A 23,358-nucleotide genomic window follows, 5' to 3' on the forward strand; every position below is an offset into this window, starting at 1 on the left:
AGATTAAAGTACTCCTGAAAAATTACAGCTCCTGTCCAAAATCAAAGCCACTGAATCCAATTTTGCTTGTTGGTTTCACTGGGCTCCAAATTTGCTACAGCATTGGACAAAACACACAAGTAATACTGATTTTTAATTGTTTCAATAAAACTCTTCCGCCTTGACAGCAGTATTTTCAAGTATTGCTATCCTAGTCCTCTAACAGCTACCGAAAATCATCAAGAAACAAGACAAACAAAAAAAGGCCCAGGGGAGAGAAGAGCATTTCAACAAATCTCCCTCTCCTTAACCCACTCCCACCCTCCCACCCAGGAACTTGCTGACTTAATTCCAAACTCACAATTTATTGTACAGCCAGGAGTCGGAATAAGCTTTCCCTGAGCTCTCTTTCCACCTGCTTCAAAAAGTCAGAACGTGTTTCCTTGAATTCAGCCATCATTATTATTGCCATTTTCTCTGCTAATATGCAATGTATTTTCTAGGCAAGTTATTTCATTTGGGTAGCCCTGAATTTGTATTCTATTGCTCCAAATACAGAACTTGAAAGTGCATCTGACTTCTAAACAGTATTAATCAGGCAGGTTTCAGGAAGTAACTAGACCCAAAAGATCTACGTGCACAAGCCTTTGTAATGATACATTTCTGTTGCAAGATGCAGAATTAATAGGAGATCTGCTCAGAAATTTAGTGGCATAGCATCAGTTACAGATAGAACTGCTTTGCATCACAAGGTTTGGGTTTTAGAAGGGAACAAAGCACTGTCCTGTGCAGGAGGGGTCAGGAACTGGGATGGGTACAAATTTCATATACAAGAAAAGCAAATGGTTCACATGCAAGATGCAATGATGCACCATCATGGCACTGAGAGCATCTTTGGAGGTCTAGTCCCTACCTGCTACCCACCTTCAGAAGAGTGGGAGTTGTGTGGTGTACACAAGAAAGCCCCAGAACTCCATGAAAATTTTGCTTAAACTAGCCTAAGTGACAGGTATTGTCATGGACTTTAAATGCAAATCCCCAGAAGACTGACCTAAAATGTACCATCAAATACAACACAATATAAATACACGAGGAGACTGGTTAATGCTGCTGACTGCATTCAGAATTCAGTAGTCTTGCTTTTTCCTTTTCAGTATTTCTAGCATACCAAAAGGCGTATTTGTGTCTTCCCCCATAAATAAAGTTAGTCTGATAATTTAATTTTGTAGATTTATAAAATATTTTCTATGCAACTTAACGCAATAGCCTAAAAAAAGCAATTAAATTTTTAACTTTAAGAAATAGTATATTTACAATTAAAATAAGTACAGACCTTATCGGGTTTGCATTCATTTATAGCACAAAATAATTTACAAGGCTTAAAGTAATAAATAAGTCACTGGAAAGCTTTCAGAGATGTGCATTCTCCATATGTCAGAGTGCAGTGGAGTTTCAGGAAGCAGTAATGAGATCTGGCTAAAGTGTGTCCATGACTCCTTATGTTGGACGGCCTTGACCAAAACGGGCTTTGGACCTGGGTTAAAAACACACAAGAAACATATTTACATTTTTAATGCAGGGTATTTTACATTATTAATGCAGGTTTTTGATGTGTGTGGGTGTTTTAGTTTTGTTTTACAGGGTGGATGAAGAACAGGCTAAAAGTATTAGCTAACACTTTTCTGGTTTTCCCTAACTTCCCAAAAAGAAAATGATGTTGGAGCTGCAGTGAACCTTCCCCCAACTCCAAGAGTTTCATTCTCCCAGCTCTACTGGGAGACAAAGGGAAGCTTTCACACCTCATATGGCTTAACCTGGTGGAAGCTGATCCTTAAGTAATGTGTGAAACGAGGCATGTTTTTCTTTAAAGTATTTCTTTTAAACCCACCACCCCACACCCCCAAAAATCCATGAGTTTTTCTTGCTTTGATTTTAAAATCTTACTTGGGATTCTTCTCAGCATTGCTTTGTCGTGCACTCATCTGTGCTGAGGCTTTTATCTGAGCTTCAAGTCTAGAATAAATGCCTCCTGCATACTGGAATCCAGAAAAAAAAAATTTAAAAAAAAATCAAGTTTCGATATGATTTCAATGTTATCAGTGACACTAACATTCAGCACAACCTATGGCATACTTTTGCCCATTATTACAATCCAATACTGATTTTTTTAAACCCATTCTATTTTCCATGAGCAGTTTTTAAAAGCAGTGACCTTTAAAGATTACTTTAAACTCTAATCCTCAAAAAATCATGCTTGGGACAAAATGAAGATTAATAAAATTAATTCTTCAGCTTAAGTATTTAATAGATGTTATTTTAATTTGTGGTTAATATTTTTGTTAACCAAGGCTCACTTCAACTCTGCAAACACTACATTTTGCCAGGACAAAACTTACTTCTTTGCTATCTTTGGACTTGACTCGATCAAGGTCTCCCAGTCGCATTTTTATTAAGTGCCCTGTGATCTCAGACATTCTTCTTTGATCTGTCAGAAATAAGAAAGGATATTTAGAATAAAGGTTTTCATGGCTACTGAACACAAGGAGGAATAGACACAGACTTTAGTGATACTGGGTTTGTAATTTTTTTTAGTTCATATAAAAATCTTGAACAACCAAGATCCTAAATCCTGCTGAATCCTCAAGCAGCCTTGGCAGATACCAGAATCAGCCTGAGGCACTACACTGAGATCAAAATCTCAGGAAATGGTTTTCAGACAGAGGATTTTTAAAACAGCAAGCTCATACAAGAGTCTCAGGAGAGATTAAAAAAGACAGAAAAAATTAATCCAATTCTGAATAGTTTTAGTCAGACTGGGAATGAGATGGAAGTGGATGTTTATTTATCTGCACAGACAACAAATGCCACAGGGATGCAGGAAAGAAATATCTGCATATTTTTATAATCATGAGATGACACAACTACATCTCTGTAGGTTCTGTGCTGACATTCCAAATAAAGCACATAAATCACACAAACACCCCAAATCCCATTGCTGTATCTGAGATTAAATTCACCCTACAGGGGTGTAACTACATTTTAAGAAAATTAACTGGATCATTTTCTTTGCATAATATTAACTTTATAAAAGCTAAACTCATGCAGAAACAGACCATCTTCTCTTTGAGCATCTTGGTTGAATCTCAGGGACCTGGAGGCATCCCATTTGTTCTGCTGCATGCTCACACTGCAAGAGAAAGGTGCACACACTCTCATCAGGAACGGCTTAAATGAGGGAGATACTAAAATGTGTGGTCAAGGGCTTTAAAAATGACTCACATGAACGGAGAAACATCTCGGGAACTTGACTGCTGAAGGAAAAAAAACCACATTTAATATGGTTTTCTAAGGTCAGCTCCAAAATTTAGAGAAAATTTCTCATTATTTAAGCCAGCCAGAGGGCTTGGATTCACAGCTGTGATTTTACCTTATCAGATGGCTTCTCCCTTTTCTGAACACTAGGTGAAGAAACCGCTTTCTTGGGGTGCCTGTAGGATTTCTTTAATTTCTCCTTTCTCCCTGCTAATGGAAGAAATATTTATTCATACCCTCAGATACTTGGAATTTCTCAACTGCAGAGCTACTGAAGCATTTTTTCCTCTCTATTTCTTTCAAATAGTGTAAATCAACAGGCTGTTTTCCTTTTATTAGTGTTGCAGGCATGCTAACACTCATTACTCAAACACTTTTTCTATGAGAAATATAGAGAAACTCAAGTATGTTTTTAAAATGCAGAGTGATTACACATAACAGCATAATTTTCTTACATTTAAAAATAAGTGCACGTACAAGCTATGTTTTTTGATCATATTAATTCAATGACTAAATTCTGAGCAATAGCAGATCAAACAACTTTAAATTTAAATTACAAACATTTTCTTTCAAAACTTATATAATTTTTTAAACTGGTACAATTCTAATTGCCCTTTGAGTAAAGATAAAAAGAACAAAGAACTGCCTCTCTTCCAATGAATCATTAGTAGGGTGAAGAGGAGAAGTTGCTTTTTGGCTTTCCATGTTCCTAAACCCATTATCACATTAAAAAAATAAAAATAATTAAAGTCTTTTTTGGTCATATAAAGCTTAGCTTCAATGCAGACTCAACTTTAGCTACATTAACCAGTCATTCCCCCATGTAATCAAATGACAACTCTGCAAATTTTTTTTTTGCATGTAAAAGCAGCCATGTAATTTCTACCTTTTCTTCCAACATTTATTACATGAAATTTCATTAATTTGAGGGTTTCCTGCAAAGTAAGTGCTTGATAATTACAGGGACTTTTCAGACATGAATAGTTGCAGCTTGTCATGTTTGCCAGGGATTTTTGATGGCACTGAGCAGTCAGATAATTTGTATCTAACCACAGAAAAACTAGGGATAAAATTCAAGTAACTGTGTTTTATTTTTGAAATGCCTAATATTCAAAATTTGCTTACAGAGGACTTCTGCTGCCTCAAATCCCTATCTGATAACTCCAGAGAGGAGGACTGTAAAGACTTGATGTACCTGGTTTCTTGCACACTTCTTCTTCATCCCCCACTTCGTCCTCAGTGACCTCTGAGCCCGTGGTGTACTCCTCCTCTTCAGATAACAGTGATTGCTGTTTCTAACCAACACCAGGAAAAGCCAGAGATTAAAAGTGAGGCTGGGTTTCTATTAAATAATGATTTAATCTGTCTGGTAGGAGCTGCCATCCAGTACAGTTCCCTGTCTCAGTGACAAAAGCATGAATAATTTCTAACAGATAAGCACAGAATTATGGAAATGCTCAGTAATGAGATGTTTGCATTGTTTGAATGTACACTAAAGTATACACTATATATATAATATACACTAAATATACAAACACACTAAAGTAAGTGATAATAAGTGCCTTGTAATGAGACATGATGAAGCTTAACCATGAAGACGTGAAGCACCTCAGACCAGCCAAGAGAGACAGATACTCAAAAACTTGGATTTTGATTTATGTTTCTGTCAGCCTAAAAAACTATTAATAACTGATGCATGCAGTGCTAGTGTGGCTTGTTGCCATTTATAAAAACATTCAAAGGAATTTCTCATTTATATTAAGGCCAGAGTAGTATTTCACACATTCCATACTTATAAAAACTGTTGCTATACTGCAACCTCCAAATTAAAGCAAAAAAATACATTTTTTGTCTCATTTGTTAGAAAACAAGACAAAAAAAAATCAAAGCTAGTTATCTGCTAGTGCAGAAAACCAAATATTTAAAATCAGTAAAATATTTTACTAACCAGCTGCAAAGTCCAATTCTTCAGAGACAAAAACTGTAGTCAGAAAGAGAGAAAAGGCATATAAGTTAAAGATCTAATAATAATTAAAATAAAAAAGTGAGAGGAATTCTAAAAATAGGAGTGGTATGTTACAGAACAGCACTCTACACTGGTAACTTCCAGGCCTCCTCCCATCTTGAACTCTAAATTTTGCTGGAATAACTAAACCAAACCAGGTTGAAAAACAATGACCAATTAAATGCAGTCAATTCATGTTTTAGTTAAAGTAAGATTAGCATTGAAAATATTTACAGCTCATTTTTTTCATCAAAAATCAGTCCAAAATAGGAGGGAATCTTTGTACTGAAGTATTTCCAGCAACACAGGAAAAGTTTTGCTTTTTCACCAACCAGGTACTTTGTACCTATCCTATAGTGCTCAGCCAGTGTTTATTTTTATTAAAAGTTCTTGAAGAACTTCTTCAAAGAGTCCTCACTATTAGAAATAAAGAAGGAAAAGCATCAGAACTCACAGCATTGATTTCTCCAGTTTTGGGGCCCCACGGTGTATTTGGTTCTACAAGCACATCACATTCAAGGCCTTTGTCATCACCAAGCCCAATACCAGAATCACTTTGAAAGAAATAAATAAACCAAAAATAAATATTTCTATTCTACTACTTCAGAATCAGTCTCAATTTTCTCAACATGTATCAAGAGAGCAGACAGACCTCCAAGTCAGCCACATAACATTTTAATAGCAATACATTAAAATATAAAGATTCACAGTGAATGCTTATGGAGGTGGAGTGACTAAAAGCCTTCTTGAAAAGTAAAAGGAAAAAGTTCTTGTTCTTCACTTCCCAATTTCCAAGTAAACAACCAAAAATAAATTACCCTTAGAAAGTCCTATGACTCATTTTGAAATGGGAGAGAACTCAAATATAACAAGGACACGTGTTCACTGTTGAAGGCTTAATTATTTCAGTAACACAATACAATGTTCTTACCTATTCTCATCCTTAGTGAAAGGAACAACTATAACATCTCTATGATGCAGCAGATCATTCAGGATCTGAGCAGTCTGAGATGGCAAAGCATCCCCCTCTTCACTTTGAGATGGCAAAGCATCCCCCTCTTCACTTTGAGATGGCAAAGCATCCCCCTCTTCACTTTCTGGACGTAACTCCACCATATGATCCCTCACTTTGCAGCCCTGCAATACACAGAGGCCAAAGATCAAATATTTGAGTTAATGGGAAGAACTGATTTCAGCCAGTATAATAACAAAAGCTCAACTTCTGAATTACAATCCTCACTTAGAAAAAAGGTCAGTTTTCCTAACATACTGTTGCCCACCCCACCATGTGTCCTGCTCTTTTAAAGCTGAGCTGAAGTACCTTTGGGAGGGTTGTAGGGTCAAACCGAAGAACTTTTTGGTTACAACAGGGATACACTCCTGTGCCAGTGGAGCCCAGAGCACTTGCTACACCTGGATAAAGAACCGGCTGCGAATGGTACTGGCAGTGGGAGAATTCCGTGCACAGGAAAGACTACATTAGCAAAAAGAGAGGGAGAGGTGAGATGACCCATGGAAGTAAAAATTGTGCGCTATAAAGAATGTGTACCGAGCTTTATTACCACATTTTCCAAACTGCTTTAATCCCTGCTTCACCCCCCAAAAGTCACCCACCACAAGCCAAAGTGAAATCACCTAACCTGGTTACATCTTGAGCAGGTCAACCAGTTGACAGTCCCCCAAAGACGCCAATAAACGTCCCGCCAGGATTTCAGTTCTTCGTGAAGGCCAATTAAATACTCATGCACTTCCCAGGTTTTGTCTCTGAAAAAGCAAAAAATCAGTCTTGACTCTTTTGATCCTGCCACCAGAACCATGAAGTGGAGAAAGAGCAGAAAATCTGGAAAGCTTCCAGTAGTTACAAGAGAAGGGATACAATATGAGACAATGATTACTAAATTCAGAGCATGACAGAAGAGCCTTTGTTTTTTCAGAACATCCTAAACTCACTCCTAACAAAGAATTAGAGCTTGATTCATCTCAAGATCCACATACTGCAAATTTACAAGCTAAGATAAACATCTTCTATCTATCTGCAACACAATAATAATTACTTAGCTAAGAAATACAGTTTGAAAACACAAGCTTGTGCCCTTTTGATGAAGGTGCATACCTGGCAGTTGTAGTCTTAAAAATACAGGACTTTGTTCCTTCCTTGTGCTCAAATGAGATACACCTCTTCAGAATTCAAAAGAGGATATGCAACTTGCAGTGGGGCATGTTATCTCCAGAATGAGCAGATAAAATTTCCTCCCAATTTTAAGCCCTGACCTGGACAATTTTTGTTAAATGTGTGCCTAACCTAGACAAAGCAAGCAGTATTTCCAGTGGGAAGTTAGTTCTAGGCACCACTAGAGGACCAATAAATAGAAACCTATTTTTAAATCATTAAAGATAGAATTGTATTAGCTCCTGAGCCTGAATTCATTAGTGGGCAGCATCACTTCTCAGTGAACATATTCTGTGTAGCAAAGCATCATAAGTAGCACAAGGCAAATAATTAGAATCGAGATAATCCTCTGAGTAACTTTAAAGCCCTGCACACTTATCAGCTGGGAACTGCAGAGCAGCCACATACACTCAGCTTAAGTGAAGTAATACAATTAATGAATTTTATGTGACTAATCACCAATGACCTTAAATAGGTCAGGACAGGGGCACAAGATTTGGTTCTATGTAGATATTAGGCAGAACTTAACTCCAAATCTTGGAATAACTGGTGGGAGCTGATATGGAACTGTTTTGGTTGTTCTGAACAAAATGGATCTGATGAGAAAGGTCTCCTGTCATTAATCTCCCACCATCCTCCTTAAAGGGGACATGTGGGGAGGGAGGGAGCAGCAGCTGATCATGGACTCATCTTCATTAACAGGAGAATCCAGCTGTTCACAGCCATGGATCAGGCAGACAGAACTCAGTTAAACATTTGTGCCGAATGAATCAGGCTTATATACAGAACAGGTCCTGCAAGCTCCTCTGACAAATACTTCAGGAACAGAAAAACAACTGGCTACGTTTATTTATAGCAGCCTTTAAGCAGGTTGAGCGTTTGATCTGACAGTAGAAAGTCAGACTAGAAAATCCTCTTCAGCCATTCTTTGCTGACATGCTAAGGTCTATCTTTCACTAAAAAAACTTGCAGAAATGCAGCATTTAATTCAATCTGTCATCAACTGCATACACCTTAAAACCATCTGATGGAAGAATTAGCTGAGTATCTTCTATTTAAAGCAGCACAACCCAAAAATAGCCCTCCCAGTAATCATGGCTGCAGTTTTCCCATTTCCATTCAGCAGCAGCATTGCTGAATGAATTTCCGTAGTACATCATCACAATCACACCCCATTTTTTGCAAGGTAATACAAGAAATTGAGATGCTTCATACACTCTTTACATATCTGTGACTCAATTTTGTAATGTATCTGAGTATGTAAGTATTTCTAAAATCACCCAAAATCAGAATTGAAGAGCATTTTATATATATATATATTCACTACCTTATATGAACATAGACAATATTCCCATGTTGGTCTATGTTGATTTTTCCTGGTACACAAGGAATTCTCCTTTCAGTTTCTTTGGTTAGCAGCTTTTTACATAAACAACACCTAGATTTATAAAAAAAAAGAGAAAGGAGGAAAGAAAGAAAGCACTGGAGTAAGAGCAGGACTTCTAAACACAGGGACTGTCCTTGTTATTGAAACCACCATATAAAAAGCCCATACCTGTATAAAGTTGCTGCATTTCCTCTAGAATCTGGATTTACATACTCTGGATCAAACAGTCTCTCAATCTTCTTGCAGAAAAGTTTACTATTAATGACAGCAACACAGCTCACCCATTAGAAAAAAACCTGAAAATTGCTTTATGTATAGTGATGTTAACAGTCACATTCTGATAAGCAAAGTCATTCACAGAATCTAAATTTTAATATAATTTTCCTTTAAATTATCATGTTAATCTCGTTTTTATACAAGGTTGACAAAAGTGATACTTTGATTTTTTTTTTCTTTATTTAAATGCTTGCCAATGTTAACTGCCAGCTTCTACCTTGACTAAAAGACCTTTTATTAGTGAGTATTGCTGTGAAATTGCACTTCATTCTAAAATTAAACCTTCATCCCTATAGACTAAAATCCTCCCTTCCTTTCACCTTGCTTGCCTGTCAGTCTGCACTCCAGTAATTGGCCCTTATCTTGATACTGAGCTGAGGTCCTGATGTTTGAAAGAACATTCCAGCACAACTATTCAGCCTCCCAGCCATCCTGAATTCTAAGTCCAAACACTGGAGTTCACAGGATGCTGAAGCCAAACCATTCTCTACCAATAAGGAGCATGTCATCCCATAAAAGGTTTCTCACCCTAATCTTAGCTCCCATGGGAGAATTCATGAATAATTTGCCCATGCCATGCTCCTAGTGTGGCTCTTTGCTTTTGCTCAAAATTTTAATATAAAATTCTGAACTCACACCATTATATCATGCATTAAAAATACATTCCATGAGAATATATATAACATACAATTTCAAACTGCACAGTCTTAGGTGTTATGAAATATGATCCCAAAGCTCAACAGCACTTCAGAAGTGTATTACAGGGCAAAAAAAGTTACCTCTTAAATTTGTCTCTTTTGTCCTTCAGCTCTTCCACCTCATTGTGCCTGAAGAGATCAGCAATGTGTGTAACAAGATTAGCGTTGATACAGTTCATGTTACATGGTGTGGCTACAATAGCATTCATATTTTTGTGACAATAATGAATACATTTCTCTACCTAGGAACAAATAGAAATATGAATGTTAAGGAATTCTAGACAGAAAACCCCCATACTAATTGCTTCAAGACTTTTATTTCAAGTGTGATGTTTTGGAAAACTATTTCAGTTCAACTTCAAAATAAAAAAACAAGCCTCAGATTTGCCTATAGGAGACGCTGAATTAAGATTACTTAGTTTATGTTCTCCTCCAAAAATTTCAGTAACCTTCCAATTGCTTGTTAAAATAGAAGCACAAAACACATGGATCCCAACTTCAACATCTGTGCTTTACTGTGGGTCACCCCAATGACAGAACTTTTGACAAACATTTTAACAAAGTCAGCAGTTATTCCTTATACAGAGCTGGAAAATCAGATCCTAAATTGCAGGCATATCATTCATGCAAAAAGGATATAAAACAAGCACTCTAGATCACACTATCACACTTAGAAATAATTTAAGTTTTACTGCATCGAGATTCTGCAAATATTGGAGTACTGCACAGAATAGGAAAAGTGTTAAAAACCTCAAAATGTTCTCATTGCAGCACCTGTTTATGTAACAGCCAAAGCACAACAAACAAGCTGTTAAGACACCTGGTAATTAACTGTGCCCTCATGTCAGAAAAAATCAATCTTTCTTAATACTTACTAATGAATCCATCTTCAAAAACTCAGAAGAAATAAGGATTGAGATGACATTTGATGGTTCTAGAAGGCAACAGAACAAAGGCAGGGTTTTTTACATGTGGTTTTGGTTTTTTTTTAATTTCATATCCCATCCCTCCCTTTTCATATTTAGCATCCGTGTTAGCCATTATTTTAGCAATCAACTTGTCATTCCATCTTCTAGTATACAGAACCTTATAACCATCTTAAGAAATAACTTTTTGGTTTACCATTTCAGTGGCCAGACTACAATTATAACCTGGAAAACTTGTTAAAATCGGGAACCTTATTAAAATTAGAAAATGAGGCTTCACAGGGACACAATGACTAAACAATTACATAAGATTATCTTCCATCTGTAGCCATCACATCCAGCTGAGATTTTTTTTCAAGATAACCTTCACATTGCAAGTTACAAAGAGAATAGTTACATTTTAAAAAGTGGTAGCAAAGCTCATTAAAAAATTAAAAACTTGTCTCAAAATCCACAAAGGCTCTTCTACCATTGTATTGGATTGCATTGAAATTGTAGAAAACGTTGCAATTGTACCAACAGGGAGCAGAGGGGAAACAAACAAACCAATCATCAGCATTTAAAATCTACCACTCTGTCCTTGGTCAGAAGAGGTCTGAAGAGTCTTAATTAAAGACATCACACCCCAAAATATATTAGGGCTTTTTTATTGCTTCAACTTTCAGCATGTTTCCTCAAAGCTGTCAGTGCTGGCAAAGCAGAGCCTTCTGCTGAAATGACCAGAAGATCTCTGTTGCAATACTCTAATAACTGACAACAGTCAGAAACAGACTGAGGATGAACTGCATTAAAACCATTCATCTTCAATTAATACAGAACTAATGAACTACAAGAAATTATCTGCTTTTACCTAAAGTAGGCATTTCATTAGCCTCAAACTCTTTGGAATTCCTTTTGACATATCTTATCAGCCAGTCAAAGATGTGAACGTCACAGTGCACAGAAATGTCCACCTCCTCCCAGCGCTGGGCATCCACTGACAGGTACTCAGCAAAGTATTTCATCTCTGAAATCAAGAGGTCTCGAGGACACACAAAATCTTCCTTGAGGTTTTTGGCTTCATCACACACATGGATCACCATATTTGGCCTTGAAAGAAAGAAAAGCCACAAAGCAAATTAAGAGCCTAAGCCAAGCAGGACATCAAATCCCAACGACTTCATCTCCAATTCTGTTCCATGCATTGCAACCCAGATGTCACCAACAGGGTTTTATTAACAAGGGGAAAACAAATTGTGGTTATTAACTATTAATAGAAACTATAGTTGAATAGGTGAAGAAGACAGAGGCATATCCTCTACAGATAATCAGAATGATTTAATTAAGGCAGCAGAAATAGAAAATTTCTATCTCCATTCCTCAATTTTGTTACCTGTTTGTTATAGGATACTACCTGAATTACATGGAGAACTTATTTTTTCTCCCTTCTTAATTTCTTTCAAAGAATAACCAGAAATGGGTGCCTAAATCACTGAGGCACCAAGGACAGTAACAGCAATTTTTATCAGTGGAAATTAAGAATTGGTTTATTGCGTATTAAAAATCTCTATTTCTTAAGAAATGCTCAAAGCTAGAATCAGTAAATGCTGTCTCTACAGAAAGATGCTTAGGTATCAAATATTATTCTATGTGTAATTATATAGTGTGGAAAACAGGGATATGTGATGGAATAAAAGTGACCTGGGTGCCTATTGGAAGCCATGGGAAAATTTCATTTACAGCTTTCTTTTCCTGCTTTTACACAGGACAAAACTATGTTCAAGAGTATTTTTTAAAGTGCAATTGAGCATCAGTCCTGTTTCATTCCTTTATAAAACCAGGTATGTTTCTCATTCCTGCCACAGCAGTGATCAATCACCCAGAGGAACAGTATGCACAGAGTTATAAATATCTTATTGCACACAACACATTCTCAAACCAACTCCTTGAATTTCTGTAGCAATGGAAGGTTTCCAAACTTCTTATTCATTAGGCTGTTTCCAGCTGTTTTCTTTCTGGTAGTAGATAAATTACAGCAATTTAGACGTCTTTTTGTCAATTCTACAATCCCCTAGATAACAAACACACAAAGCTCTTCTTACCCCTGGGTTTCATCAGTGCTTTCTCCACTGTTATGTACAGGACCTTTCTCAGATTCTGAAGAACAGCTCCTTGAGGAGGCTGCACTGGGTCTTCCTTCAACGTAAGGAAAAAAGGCTGCATTAGAACAAAAGCTCCTGACCTTTGGCTCTTCAGCATCTTGGAAATGCAACTGAAGTACGGCTGTCATGGTGGAGCAATGGCACAGCTAGCAACAAATCTGTTTCCATAAGGGCTACTAAACAATCCAGATTCCTGCTCTGAGTGCCATGCATGGGAACTCACAGCATTGCTGGCTCGCCCAGACACTTGGCTACAAATCCAGATCACTCCTAGCTCAACACTGAGCATGAGACACACTGCCTCCAGCACTTCCTTCTGGGAATGTGACCCATCCCCTTAGCTCTTCTGGTCTGCTTTGTGGGACGTGGCTCCTAAGACTCTGCCACATCAAAGCTTCTGCCAGGACATAACTTGAGAACAATCCCAGTCCTTACCACGTGCCAGCTTTGGAAATAAGCAGCTTGCAAAGAGAAGCACAGAAGACACTTAGGGTGTGTTTGGTTTTGCTACATTTCTCACACATATGGCTTAAACCAGCTGATCATATCAAACAATGTTCAAAGAGAGCAGACCATGAAATTTGCCTGGTCCTAGAGCTACACCACTGAGGTTGTTCCAGGAACAAAGGACAGATGCACTTCAAATAACTGGTCTTCACAAAGGCACTACCAGCAGTGGAAAGTGCACACAACAACCTAGTGAAGCTCAGGAGTTCAGTCACCAAATCCACAGAGCTCTGGATCAAGGGTTAAAACAATGAAGGTCTTCGCCAGCTGTGCATGGATTGCTGCAACGTGGAACTTCAGTGATCTTGCTTAGAAGTCAGAAAGATCATTATCTTTTTTAAACAATGCAAGGGCACATATCTGTCTTCCACTGAAAACCCATAAGGTGGTGATTTTCCATGATTATGCCATTCTCTCAGATTTCTGGGAGTTCCAGAAACATCATCTCCCTTCTAAGTAATGTAAGAGGCTGAAGAAGATTAAGACAGACCTCTTCATCTAATGGCTGAGCAACTACAGCAGACTGACAGCAAAAATTAGATGGTTCAGAACACAGCAGTTATGCCCCTCAGGAAAGCAAAATTACTGCACTGGAGGCAGAAGAAACAAAACTTTCTCCAAAGGTGCAGCCAAAGGTGCTTGCACAGTTTAGTCTTAGAAAGACCTTAATATGAGGGAGCACAGTTAACAGAAGGGAGAGATTCACTCCCAGTAAAATCTTGGAAAAGGCTGCTCCAGCCACAGTTTTCTGGACAGCCATCCTCACTGCAGGTGAGGTGGGAACCCTGGGCTGGAATCAAAGGTTTGAGTTATAAAAGAAGGTACTGCGAAAATAGATGGTATGAAAGAGTTCTGTCTGCAAATATATTAACAAGTTCATTGTGATCATGGTGAAGCGATTTATTGAAGGCAATAAGGCTGATAAGAATATGCAACACAGCCAAATTAATGAGGACATCTGAACTTCACCACGCTTATATTTTTCTTCTCGCCACCAAAGGTTACAAATTGATTAACTTTTGAAACCTTGTAACAAATACTTTGGGTGACAGGCTATCCTCCCTGCTTATTTACTGTAATGAGATGTAATCAGAAGGACTAACCAGCAGTTTGCCTTGCAATTAGCAAGTATTATATGATCTTTTATAACTCGGCCAAAACCAGAATCCAGCTCAGAACAAGTATGGTCTGATTTGCTTTTTCTTGGTGTTACTTGTGACTACAAACAAAGGCAAACAAGCCCAAAATTCTTGATCCTAACAATAAACTAATGTGAATAAATCCACTAGGAAGCAATTAATTAAACAAAAAAACATTTACAAATAGGATTGACTCAAATCCCCAATTCTGAAAGGTAGAAGTACCTCACAAATACTAAGAAGGCGAGTTCACCCCACCCTGTGAGAAAAAAAGATTAATTACCCTAATTTCCTATCAACAAATTACACTCAAACAGGGCAAATTATTTATCCAAAGTCACAAAGAAAACAGAGAATAATCTCAGGCTAGGATCTTGTAGAAGGAAACATTACATTAGTGGACTTAACTGCATAAATACTCATTACATGTAGCACACTGTTAAAAAGAAAACATGCACTAATTGTCTAATGAGTTCTAGAAGCAGAGTTAGCTCCTTAACTGCCTACTGGGAAGCTGCTAATCCTGTAAACAGGGACCTGTGGGTGCCAGCAGCATTCATCCCACATCAGCAATGGAACCACGTAATTGAAAGCTGATGGGAAACACTTTCAGTTGTGACACTCCATATACGGTTTTCCAGTATCATCCCTTGATTAGAGTTATTAAAAACATTTTATTCAAAGTTCAAACAGATGTCTTCCTGCTGCAAAGAGGACAGTGAAAGCTGTAGTAAAGGACATTTTAACAGAGAACACATTGTTTAAACGTTTCACTGTCATCTTAATTTTTAACACAAATTATTTATTCATCACTGAAGCAAATTTCTCATGCAAATGCATTTACCAAGTTCTAAAGTCACTGGAACTTCTCTGTACTGAAAATCAGAGAATAACACACATTTAATTACAACTTCTGACAGAAGTAGTACTAAAGGAATTGTTAACAATATTTAATTGTGCTGTGATTGAATTTACAACTATTGGGTCTGCTCCTCTTCTGCCCAATAATTACTGGAACACATAATTGACTGAGACATTTTATGGCATCTCAAGATAGTCTTGAAGCATAAATTAGCTACATTTTGCTCCAACTCCTCTGTGCCCATCCATGGCAAACACAGGGCTTGTATCTGGGAGAGGAAGGTTTGCCCTTGAGGGATCACCCCCTCAGCTTCCTGCAGCTTTTCTTCACAATACTCTCCAGTTACTTTAATAATGCTGCTTAACCTGACTTCAAATGGCTGTAGGGTTAACAGCACACCACCAAAAATCCTAAACAGAATCCAGCAGAAGGATTTACGCCTCTTGGAAGGACAAATTATCAAAAGTACCCAAGCAAACATTGATTCTTAAACTAAACTAATGGCAAGTGCCTTGTTGTATGCATTATATTCATACTTAACTCTCCAAAGAGGAACGACTATTTTTCCTGGGTGGACTTAGCCACTCAGGACAGAAGCATGCACATACTGATTATCAAAGCCAATATATTTCAGAATGACTAAAAACATACCAGTTATAGTAATGGAATCCTGCCCAATAGCAGGCTCCTGAAACTCTGTCTGTGAATCGAGCAAGGAGGATTTGATGTACGTAGCTAAAGTTTCCACAGGACTCCCACCAGCAGCCATCAGGGGATTATATTGGTTGTCAACAGGTGAACTTCCACTGCTTTTTAGTTCATCAAACCTTTTTGCACACTGTCACAAGATTAAATGATAGGACAATGAAGCAGTAGCTTTCAGCACATTTTTAATAGCTATGATTTGAGATGGATACTGTATTGCACATTTTTGCATGTGAAAGTTATCAGTTACTGATATCAAACTCATGAATGCTTCCTATTTAGTGATATCAGCAAAGTACGTAAATACACAGCAAAATAAGAGTTACCATAATTAAAGACTCTAATAGAGAAAAAATTAGATAGAACCTGTTTCAACTTTCATTTCCTTAAACCCTGTGATTTTAAGCCCAGTTTTCAAAGAGCAAGTTATGGGGAAGAGTTTGAATTCTCGTTTTGTAACTAGTATTTTTACCATAAACGTGGTCAAATGTTATCAAGAGTGGCTATAGTAATTGATTCACAACTATTATTCTTTTACTTTACGATTTCCATTGCAATGTGGACAAAAGGCACTGCTGCTTTCCACTGCAATTCTATGAACTTCCCATCACCTGTTTTTGATGAACTAGAAAGTCTTTCCATTCTATAAATTTGTTCTAACACAACCAAAATTATAGGTTTGGTTCAGCAAAGTCCTACACAGAGGTAACTTGCACATACAAATAAATCTACTTAATTCTACAGGTGCACCTCCTGTGACACAGGTGTTGGGCTCCATTAGCAGCTGTTTTTATTTATTTATTTTGGGTTGAGTTAACACACTTTGCTTCATGCCAGGGCCACACAGGGACATCCTTCTGATACCCACAGTGTCTCAAATTTGTGATGCCAGTCACACGTATACAAGGGATAAATAAAGGGATATCTGTGCTTTTATGTAACTGCCTTAAACAGAAACTTCACATATTTGAGACATTTAGTTCTTTAAAAACAGAGTAATCAGACATGTACTAATCAATAGTACAAATTAATTTGAGGAGAGGGCTCGCTTACAGTGTTATTTTATCTGCTTAACGCGCAGTGCTGTCTGCACATTGAAAGGTGAACAGCAGAGACGTCCCCAAGCACTCAGCCAGGCACTTGAAAGGCAGTAACATTCCACAGAAGCTTCTACACCCAATCCTTTATTTTTATGTTCGAAATACAAGGTTATAGCAACGCACAATAGCACTGCTATAAATGTGAGCTGACACACATGATTAGGTTTGCAAGCAAGTCAAGACCACTGGCTTGTTTTCTTTCAGCTTTGCTGAATCACAAGGGCAAAAAGACTTTTCTTAGTTTACACCCTTCTCAGAAAAACACCAAAATTACTATTTAAAAAAAAAAAAGCATTTCACTTTCAATCCAGAAAGAGAAGTAATTTTACAGAGGTTCTTCCAACTCTACTCCAGCGAAAGAAAGAAAAATCCACATCTGGAAGGATCAAAAAAGATGCAACTGCACTCTTTACCTGATAGAGATCTGTAACCCCTCCTTGGTTAGAGCTGGAACAACAAGCATAGAGAAAACTAGGTTTTGAAAACTAGGTTTTTAAAAAGTAGGAAACTTGGTTTCCTAGCAAGGATACTACAACCTGCACAGGGTTAGTGCGCACTGGCATCGTTTCCATACAAGTCTTAGTTATGGAGTTTGGAATGCAGTAGCACAGCTACCTTTTTTAAAATCCACTTTTTAATTTTTCCTTTCTGGTAATTCTTATTCTATAGAAGTTCTAATGAAAGACAATTCAGAAAGCATTTCTCAATGTTCAGATTCTGTAGAAACAAAATAAAACTCCCCACCTCTTTTCAATCTACTGCTCATTTAATATTTTCAATTAACAGCAAATTACTTTAGGAAAGAAACCCCTTAACTTCAATTTCCCTCCCTCCCTCCCTCCCAGAAATGTTTTCTTCTCCATAAAGCATTCAAATTCTTTTATTAGTGAACTCACTTCTTTGGATGTATATCCTGGAACCAGCCTTGCCACACTGTCCCAGTTGATAGGCTGAGGAACACCAATTAGGGAACACAGGATCATATCCAAAACCATTTGGTTGTTGTCATATGGGAAGTTATTGTTTTCTGAGAATCCACGACTCATCTTTGGCTACTTAAGCCTAGAAAAGAAAGAGTTTTTAGCAAGTCTCACTGCATAGTTTGCTAAAGCTTGATCTACTTTACCTGCAGCACTCCATAAATTACTGGGGGAAGTGTTTACCCCAGCATTAAAGTCAAGTACTGAGGCTTTTTTTGACAAAGTTTACATATTCTCAAAGCCCTGAGGGAGAAGCAGATGTGCAAAACGTACCAAACCCAGCCCAAGAGCAGCAGGTATTATCCACAGATCCTCTGAGCTGCCTCTTTCCAGAGGGGAAATCACACCTCTGAGGCCTCAGAGACAAGAGAACACAAGAGAAAGGCTTCAAAAATCTCAGAATAAACAGCCTAAGTTACAGAGGGGCATTTTAATATAAATTTACTCACATTCAAGTACAGTTCCCACAAACCTACTCTCGGCTTTCTCTCCTCTTGCTGTGCCCATCTGCTCAGCACACCTGACTGCCATGATTTAGAAGTCAAGCAACAAGAATACCAGTTTAAGGGCCATCAACATTTCGGAGCCAGGAAATAGCACCTGAATCTTGTTCAACTCTCATCCCAAACACCAGACATTCCTAACTCCTTATTAGCAGTTCCAAAAACCCTTTATTCCTCAGCTTCAAGCTGAACACCAGAACAAAGCATATAAGAACAGCAGAAAACACTTTATAAAACAGGATTATATTTAGGTTGGGGTTTTTTTTGTTTCTCTAAATGGATTTTATGTATAGCACCAGGGAACAGAGTAAAAGTTCAAAGTACTAATTTGTTTTATGCTGGGAAAGAACTCCAGCCATTAATTAAGAGTTTCATGATCAAGTAACACATGGCCAAAGAGCTCAGGAGGGACTTAGAAGTACTTAATAACAGAACTTAAAAGCCACACACAGATTTTTGACTTATAAAGCAAGAATTATAGATAATTTGAGAGAAAATACAACTAGATAACACCTGATAACTTATTACTAAAAGCATACTGTACATAGATGCTTCTTTTGCACCACCCTCTAAAAGAAAAGATGCTTAAAATACACAAAATAGCCCTGATTTTTCTCCCTCTAGAAGCTGTTCCAGCCCTTTTTTCTGCTTGTTTTGTTGGTTGAAACAGAAATCACAGCAGCAGGTAACTGTAAGCTTTCATCCTCTCAAAAGAGCAGCTGAATTAAATCAGAAGGAAAAAAAACCCAGAACCCACTGAGAGAAATCTTTCCTTTCCCACAGTCATGAGATTTAAAAAGAAGAAAAAAAGCCACAAAACAGAAGTCCTATAGAAAAATTCATACCATTTTAGCAATTCTGTCTAAATGAAATGTGCTGTAAAATACACCAAATAGCCAGTTTTAAAATAGAAAGGTCCTCACAGATCATACAAGCCCAAAATTCCAAGTAAAATAGATGCCACTATCAGGCAAAAGTGGATCAGTCCCTGAAGTCACTGTGTCCTTATCCCTCACCCTGAGAGCACTTTCAAGCAGTGTCACAGTGGTGATTCTGTGGTGGAGACTTCTCTCTGTCAGTGTGCAGACAGATGTCGGTAGCAATTACATTTCAGCCCCTGAACAGCTCCCGTTTCTGCTGTCAGGAGGAGAAATAACCGGGCCAGAACAGGTCAGCACCAGGGGCAAACCCCAGTGGTTATGAAACACAGAGCTGACTTCTTGTGCTAGCTCATACACATGGAGCAGCTGGTTTAAAAATATGTTTGGATGAGATAAGTAAATGATGGAGTATTATAATCCCCTGGTTTCCCACCATAAAATAGGCTTAATGTGAGTAAAATTACCAGCAACGTCAATATTCCATAAATCACCATTTTGAGGGCTACTGCTATGGGATGATTACACTGGGTAATCAAAGAAAGGAAAACAGAAGGAAAACCATTTGGAAAAAAAAAAACCAACAAAAAAAAGGAGTCTGTAATTTGCAGGGAACAATTCTGAGTGCTTCAGTGGGAACGAGTTTACTACACACCAACCCTGTGGACCATGAAGCAGCCCAAGCATGAAGGGATGACAGGTGCTCTAAAACGTGCTGACACATTCAGAGAGAATCAAGTCTTTGTCTCTCATACAGGTTTCTTTATTTGCTTATTCTGCACATTAAAATACAGTTCTGTATATGCTTGTCACTGCAAAGACAAATGAGGGAAGACAATTACAGGCATACAGAAGTATTTTTATTTATATTCTGGAAAGAGCATGGGATTTCTCTTTGCAGCTTTATACATGACATTCAATATTTGCCTTTTTGTCCTTTAGGAAACCCTGTTGGAAATATAAAGACACGTGCAAGATTCTGTCTCATGCAAGAACTCTCTAAAAGCAGCAACATAAAGCCTGTAATAAATCACATTCTTAAGAGAAAAAGCAACTTCTACAGATTCTCTCTGCTCTGTTACTGCAAGGAAAGCTCAGGTTAACCCCTTCCTCCACTATGAAAATTGGAGAATAAAAAAGTTTCCAAATTATTTAACTCTGACCAACTCGTTTGAGACGCACAACATAGAAAGATACGTGAGAACAGGAATTCTTATTAATACTGGAATTCCAAATCAAGTGGTGCAAAGGATTCCGGAGTTAATTCATTATGGAAACACACAATCTGTTTAGGTTTTTTTTATTATTATTTAAAGCAAATCATAGAAAGTTATTTTTTTAATGAAGAAGAGATGAAGAACTACTACCCCTTGCACCCGCACAACCTGAGGGAAGGTGAAGATGGTGGGATGGGCACGAGGTTTCCATCCACAGCCCTGAGACGCAAGGAAGTGATGGTGCAGAATGAGGCGGGGGAGAGGAACAACAGCAACTTTGCAGCTTGCCCACGTACCAGCCAACATTAAAAATTATAAAGCGTTTAAATTAAAGAAATAAAAACCGGTCTCAGACACCCTACAAGTGCAGCAGCCTCAGAGCGGGGACACCGACGCCCCCCCCGGGCGCTCTCCACAGGGACCCCTCCCGGGCGCTCTCCCGGGTTTACCTGGCGGTTCCCAGGCGCGGGGTCAGCGGGACGGGACAGGACGGGCAGGGGCTCCTCCTTGTGACGTGCTGGGGCAGCAGCGGGACCGGGACTCGGCTCCACCGAGGTACGAGCGGGACCCGCGGGCGCCCCGTCCGCACCCGCTGCGCCGCGCCCTCAGCTGCCGGCGCCGCCCGGCCCCGCCCTCAGGGGAGGGGCGGGAACGCCGTGAGGGGGGGCGGGCCCCGCCAATGGGCGCGGGGCGGGTGACGAGGCCACGCCCCCTCTCGCCGGGCACAGCCAATGGGGCGGCGCGGAGCGCTCCCGCCCCAGGCGCGCGGCGGCCCCGCCTTGCCGCAGTGCAGCGGCGGCGGCAGCGCCCCCTCTCGCCCCGCGCGCGGCGTCCGGTCGCCTCGGCAACGCACCGCCCCGCGCGGCGTCACGGTGACGTCACGACGCGCCTCGGACAAGTGACTTCGGTGCCGCTCACTGCGGCGGGGGGTGACGTCACGGCGGCAGCGGCCTCGCTCCATGTGACGTCACGCCGCCCCTCTCCTTCTGCTGCCGCATCGCCCAGCTCATTTGTTATACGCTGTTAACCATAAAAACCCAGTAGCAGAGCACTGAAATTAGAGCTAATGACACAGAACAGCCCAAACACTGGGAGTGGCCACCAGTTACTCTGCAAAGGCTCAGACAGTCCCAATCCTGTTTTTTCACCCACACTGTTTGGTTCCTTCTGCATATCTACTACTGTACCAAGTATTCCCAAACATTTTAAAATTGCTTCCTGTGGGAAGCCACCCGTGCCTGATAAAGACCAGCCCGGATCCCCATTTCCCACACAACAATCCTTCCCAATCCCGCTGCTAAGCTCTGTTCTTTGGTGGTAACTGGCAAAAATCAGGGGCATTAATAATTTTCTTTCCAAAATCTCCACTTGTAAACTCTGGAATAGTACAATGAACACAGAGAATGCAAAAAGAAAACACAGAAAAAATCAGAAAATATTATTCCCCTGATCTAGAGAAGTGTCTGAAATCTAAATTCTCTAAGTCAGTCTGAAAGCTTCCCTTAGGGAAAGCCAAACCCACTGATTTCACACCACCCCACAGCCAGCCACAGAATGAGCTAATGCTGGAATATTGCTGCATTATGATGACATCCAGTTATTTAATGAGGAATGGAAAAATGATGGTATGTCAGAGAACTGCACAACAGATTTTTTAATTAATCTCTGCTGTTCGGCAGAAATTCGGACACCCCTCCCCCCCCGCTTATTTTTTTAATTAAGAAAAATATCACAATCAGTATTTGAGAATAAACAAAAAAAAAATCAATATTTTAAATTTTACTCATATGCTGTTCTGGAGACTGTGCTAGATCAGTCACAATAATTCAAGGGTAGTAGAACTATCACTTTGTATTTTTCATTTCTAGAACCACAAGACTGTGTTTATACTCTGACAGCACAAATAATCCCCGTCATTTGCTCGAGTCTGATAGTTTTGTGACTATTGTGAAATTTAGGGAATTGCTCACAGCAGGTAAGAAAGAGCCAGAGGTGCCCTGCACTGACATCATGCCTGGTACCAGTCAAACCAGTTACACCAGTACACTTGTTCCAAGGAGAGATTATCCAGCTGTTTGAGGGCTGAGCTCCACATGGCCACAGAACCCAGGGGACAGATTTATCAGCCCAAAGCTGCTTCAAACTGCTCTGCAAAGGAACCAGTCCAAGATACAAGGAGAAGATAAAAGGATAGGCCTCACCACCTGTGGACACACACAAATTACTATTTGCCTTTACAACCCAAAAATGTTCACCAATCTCAATACTTGGGCCACACCTGCATGAATAAAAATCTGGAAGGAGTTGCATAAGAATATAACTTCCTGTGTTATGTTTTGCAAAACAAGCACAGTTCTGCTATGATTGCACACAAGAGTATTTCTGCGCTTGTTTATGAAGAAATCTCTGTGCTGGTTTCCAAGTTTTCACCTCTTCTGGAAAGTTTTCATTGCCAACAGATGAGATTTGTAAGAAACTGCATTTGCTTTGTATTTACCTCAGTAGCAAATTTCACCAAGACCACCAAGTGAGTCAGAACAACCTTAATATCCCAGATGGAGTCTAATTCCACA

The 23,358-nt window shown here is 39.0% G+C and overlaps 1 protein-coding gene across 2 annotated transcripts; it reads right to left on the reverse strand.

The window, feature by feature from the left end:
* Nucleotides 1-290: 290 nt before the first annotated feature.
* Nucleotides 291-21,399, reverse strand: SANBR (SANT and BTB domain regulator of CSR). 2 transcript variants are annotated; one of them, XM_058836817.1, is made up of 21 exons: nucleotides 21,235-21,399; nucleotides 18,104-18,269; nucleotides 16,054-16,240; nucleotides 12,835-12,928; nucleotides 11,604-11,842; nucleotides 10,703-10,761; nucleotides 9,909-10,069; nucleotides 9,022-9,108; nucleotides 8,794-8,904; nucleotides 6,937-7,060; nucleotides 6,618-6,770; nucleotides 6,228-6,433; nucleotides 5,751-5,850; nucleotides 5,240-5,272; nucleotides 4,487-4,586; nucleotides 3,407-3,501; nucleotides 3,259-3,287; nucleotides 3,093-3,166; nucleotides 2,376-2,464; nucleotides 1,924-2,015; nucleotides 291-1,513 (listed from the first exon to the last, which is right to left on the reverse strand). In XM_058836817.1, the coding sequence occupies exons 2-21, from the start codon at nucleotides 18,251-18,253 to the stop codon at nucleotides 1,477-1,479; spliced, it is 2,220 nt and encodes a 739-aa protein (XP_058692800.1). In that variant the 5' UTR covers nucleotides 18,254-18,269; nucleotides 21,235-21,399; the 3' UTR covers nucleotides 291-1,476. The 2 variants fall into 2 exon arrangements, with proteins under 2 accessions (XP_058692800.1, XP_058692799.1); XM_058836816.1 differs by lacking the exons at nucleotides 16,054-16,240; nucleotides 21,235-21,399 and having other exon boundaries at nucleotides 3,259-3,290; nucleotides 18,104-18,238.
* Nucleotides 21,400-23,358: the final 1,959 nt, after the last annotated feature.

The sequence above is a fragment of the Poecile atricapillus genome, chromosome 3, assembly GCF_030490865.1.
Source record: "Poecile atricapillus isolate bPoeAtr1 chromosome 3, bPoeAtr1.hap1, whole genome shotgun sequence".
In the NCBI taxonomy this organism is placed as follows: domain Eukaryota; kingdom Metazoa; phylum Chordata; class Aves; order Passeriformes; family Paridae; genus Poecile; species Poecile atricapillus.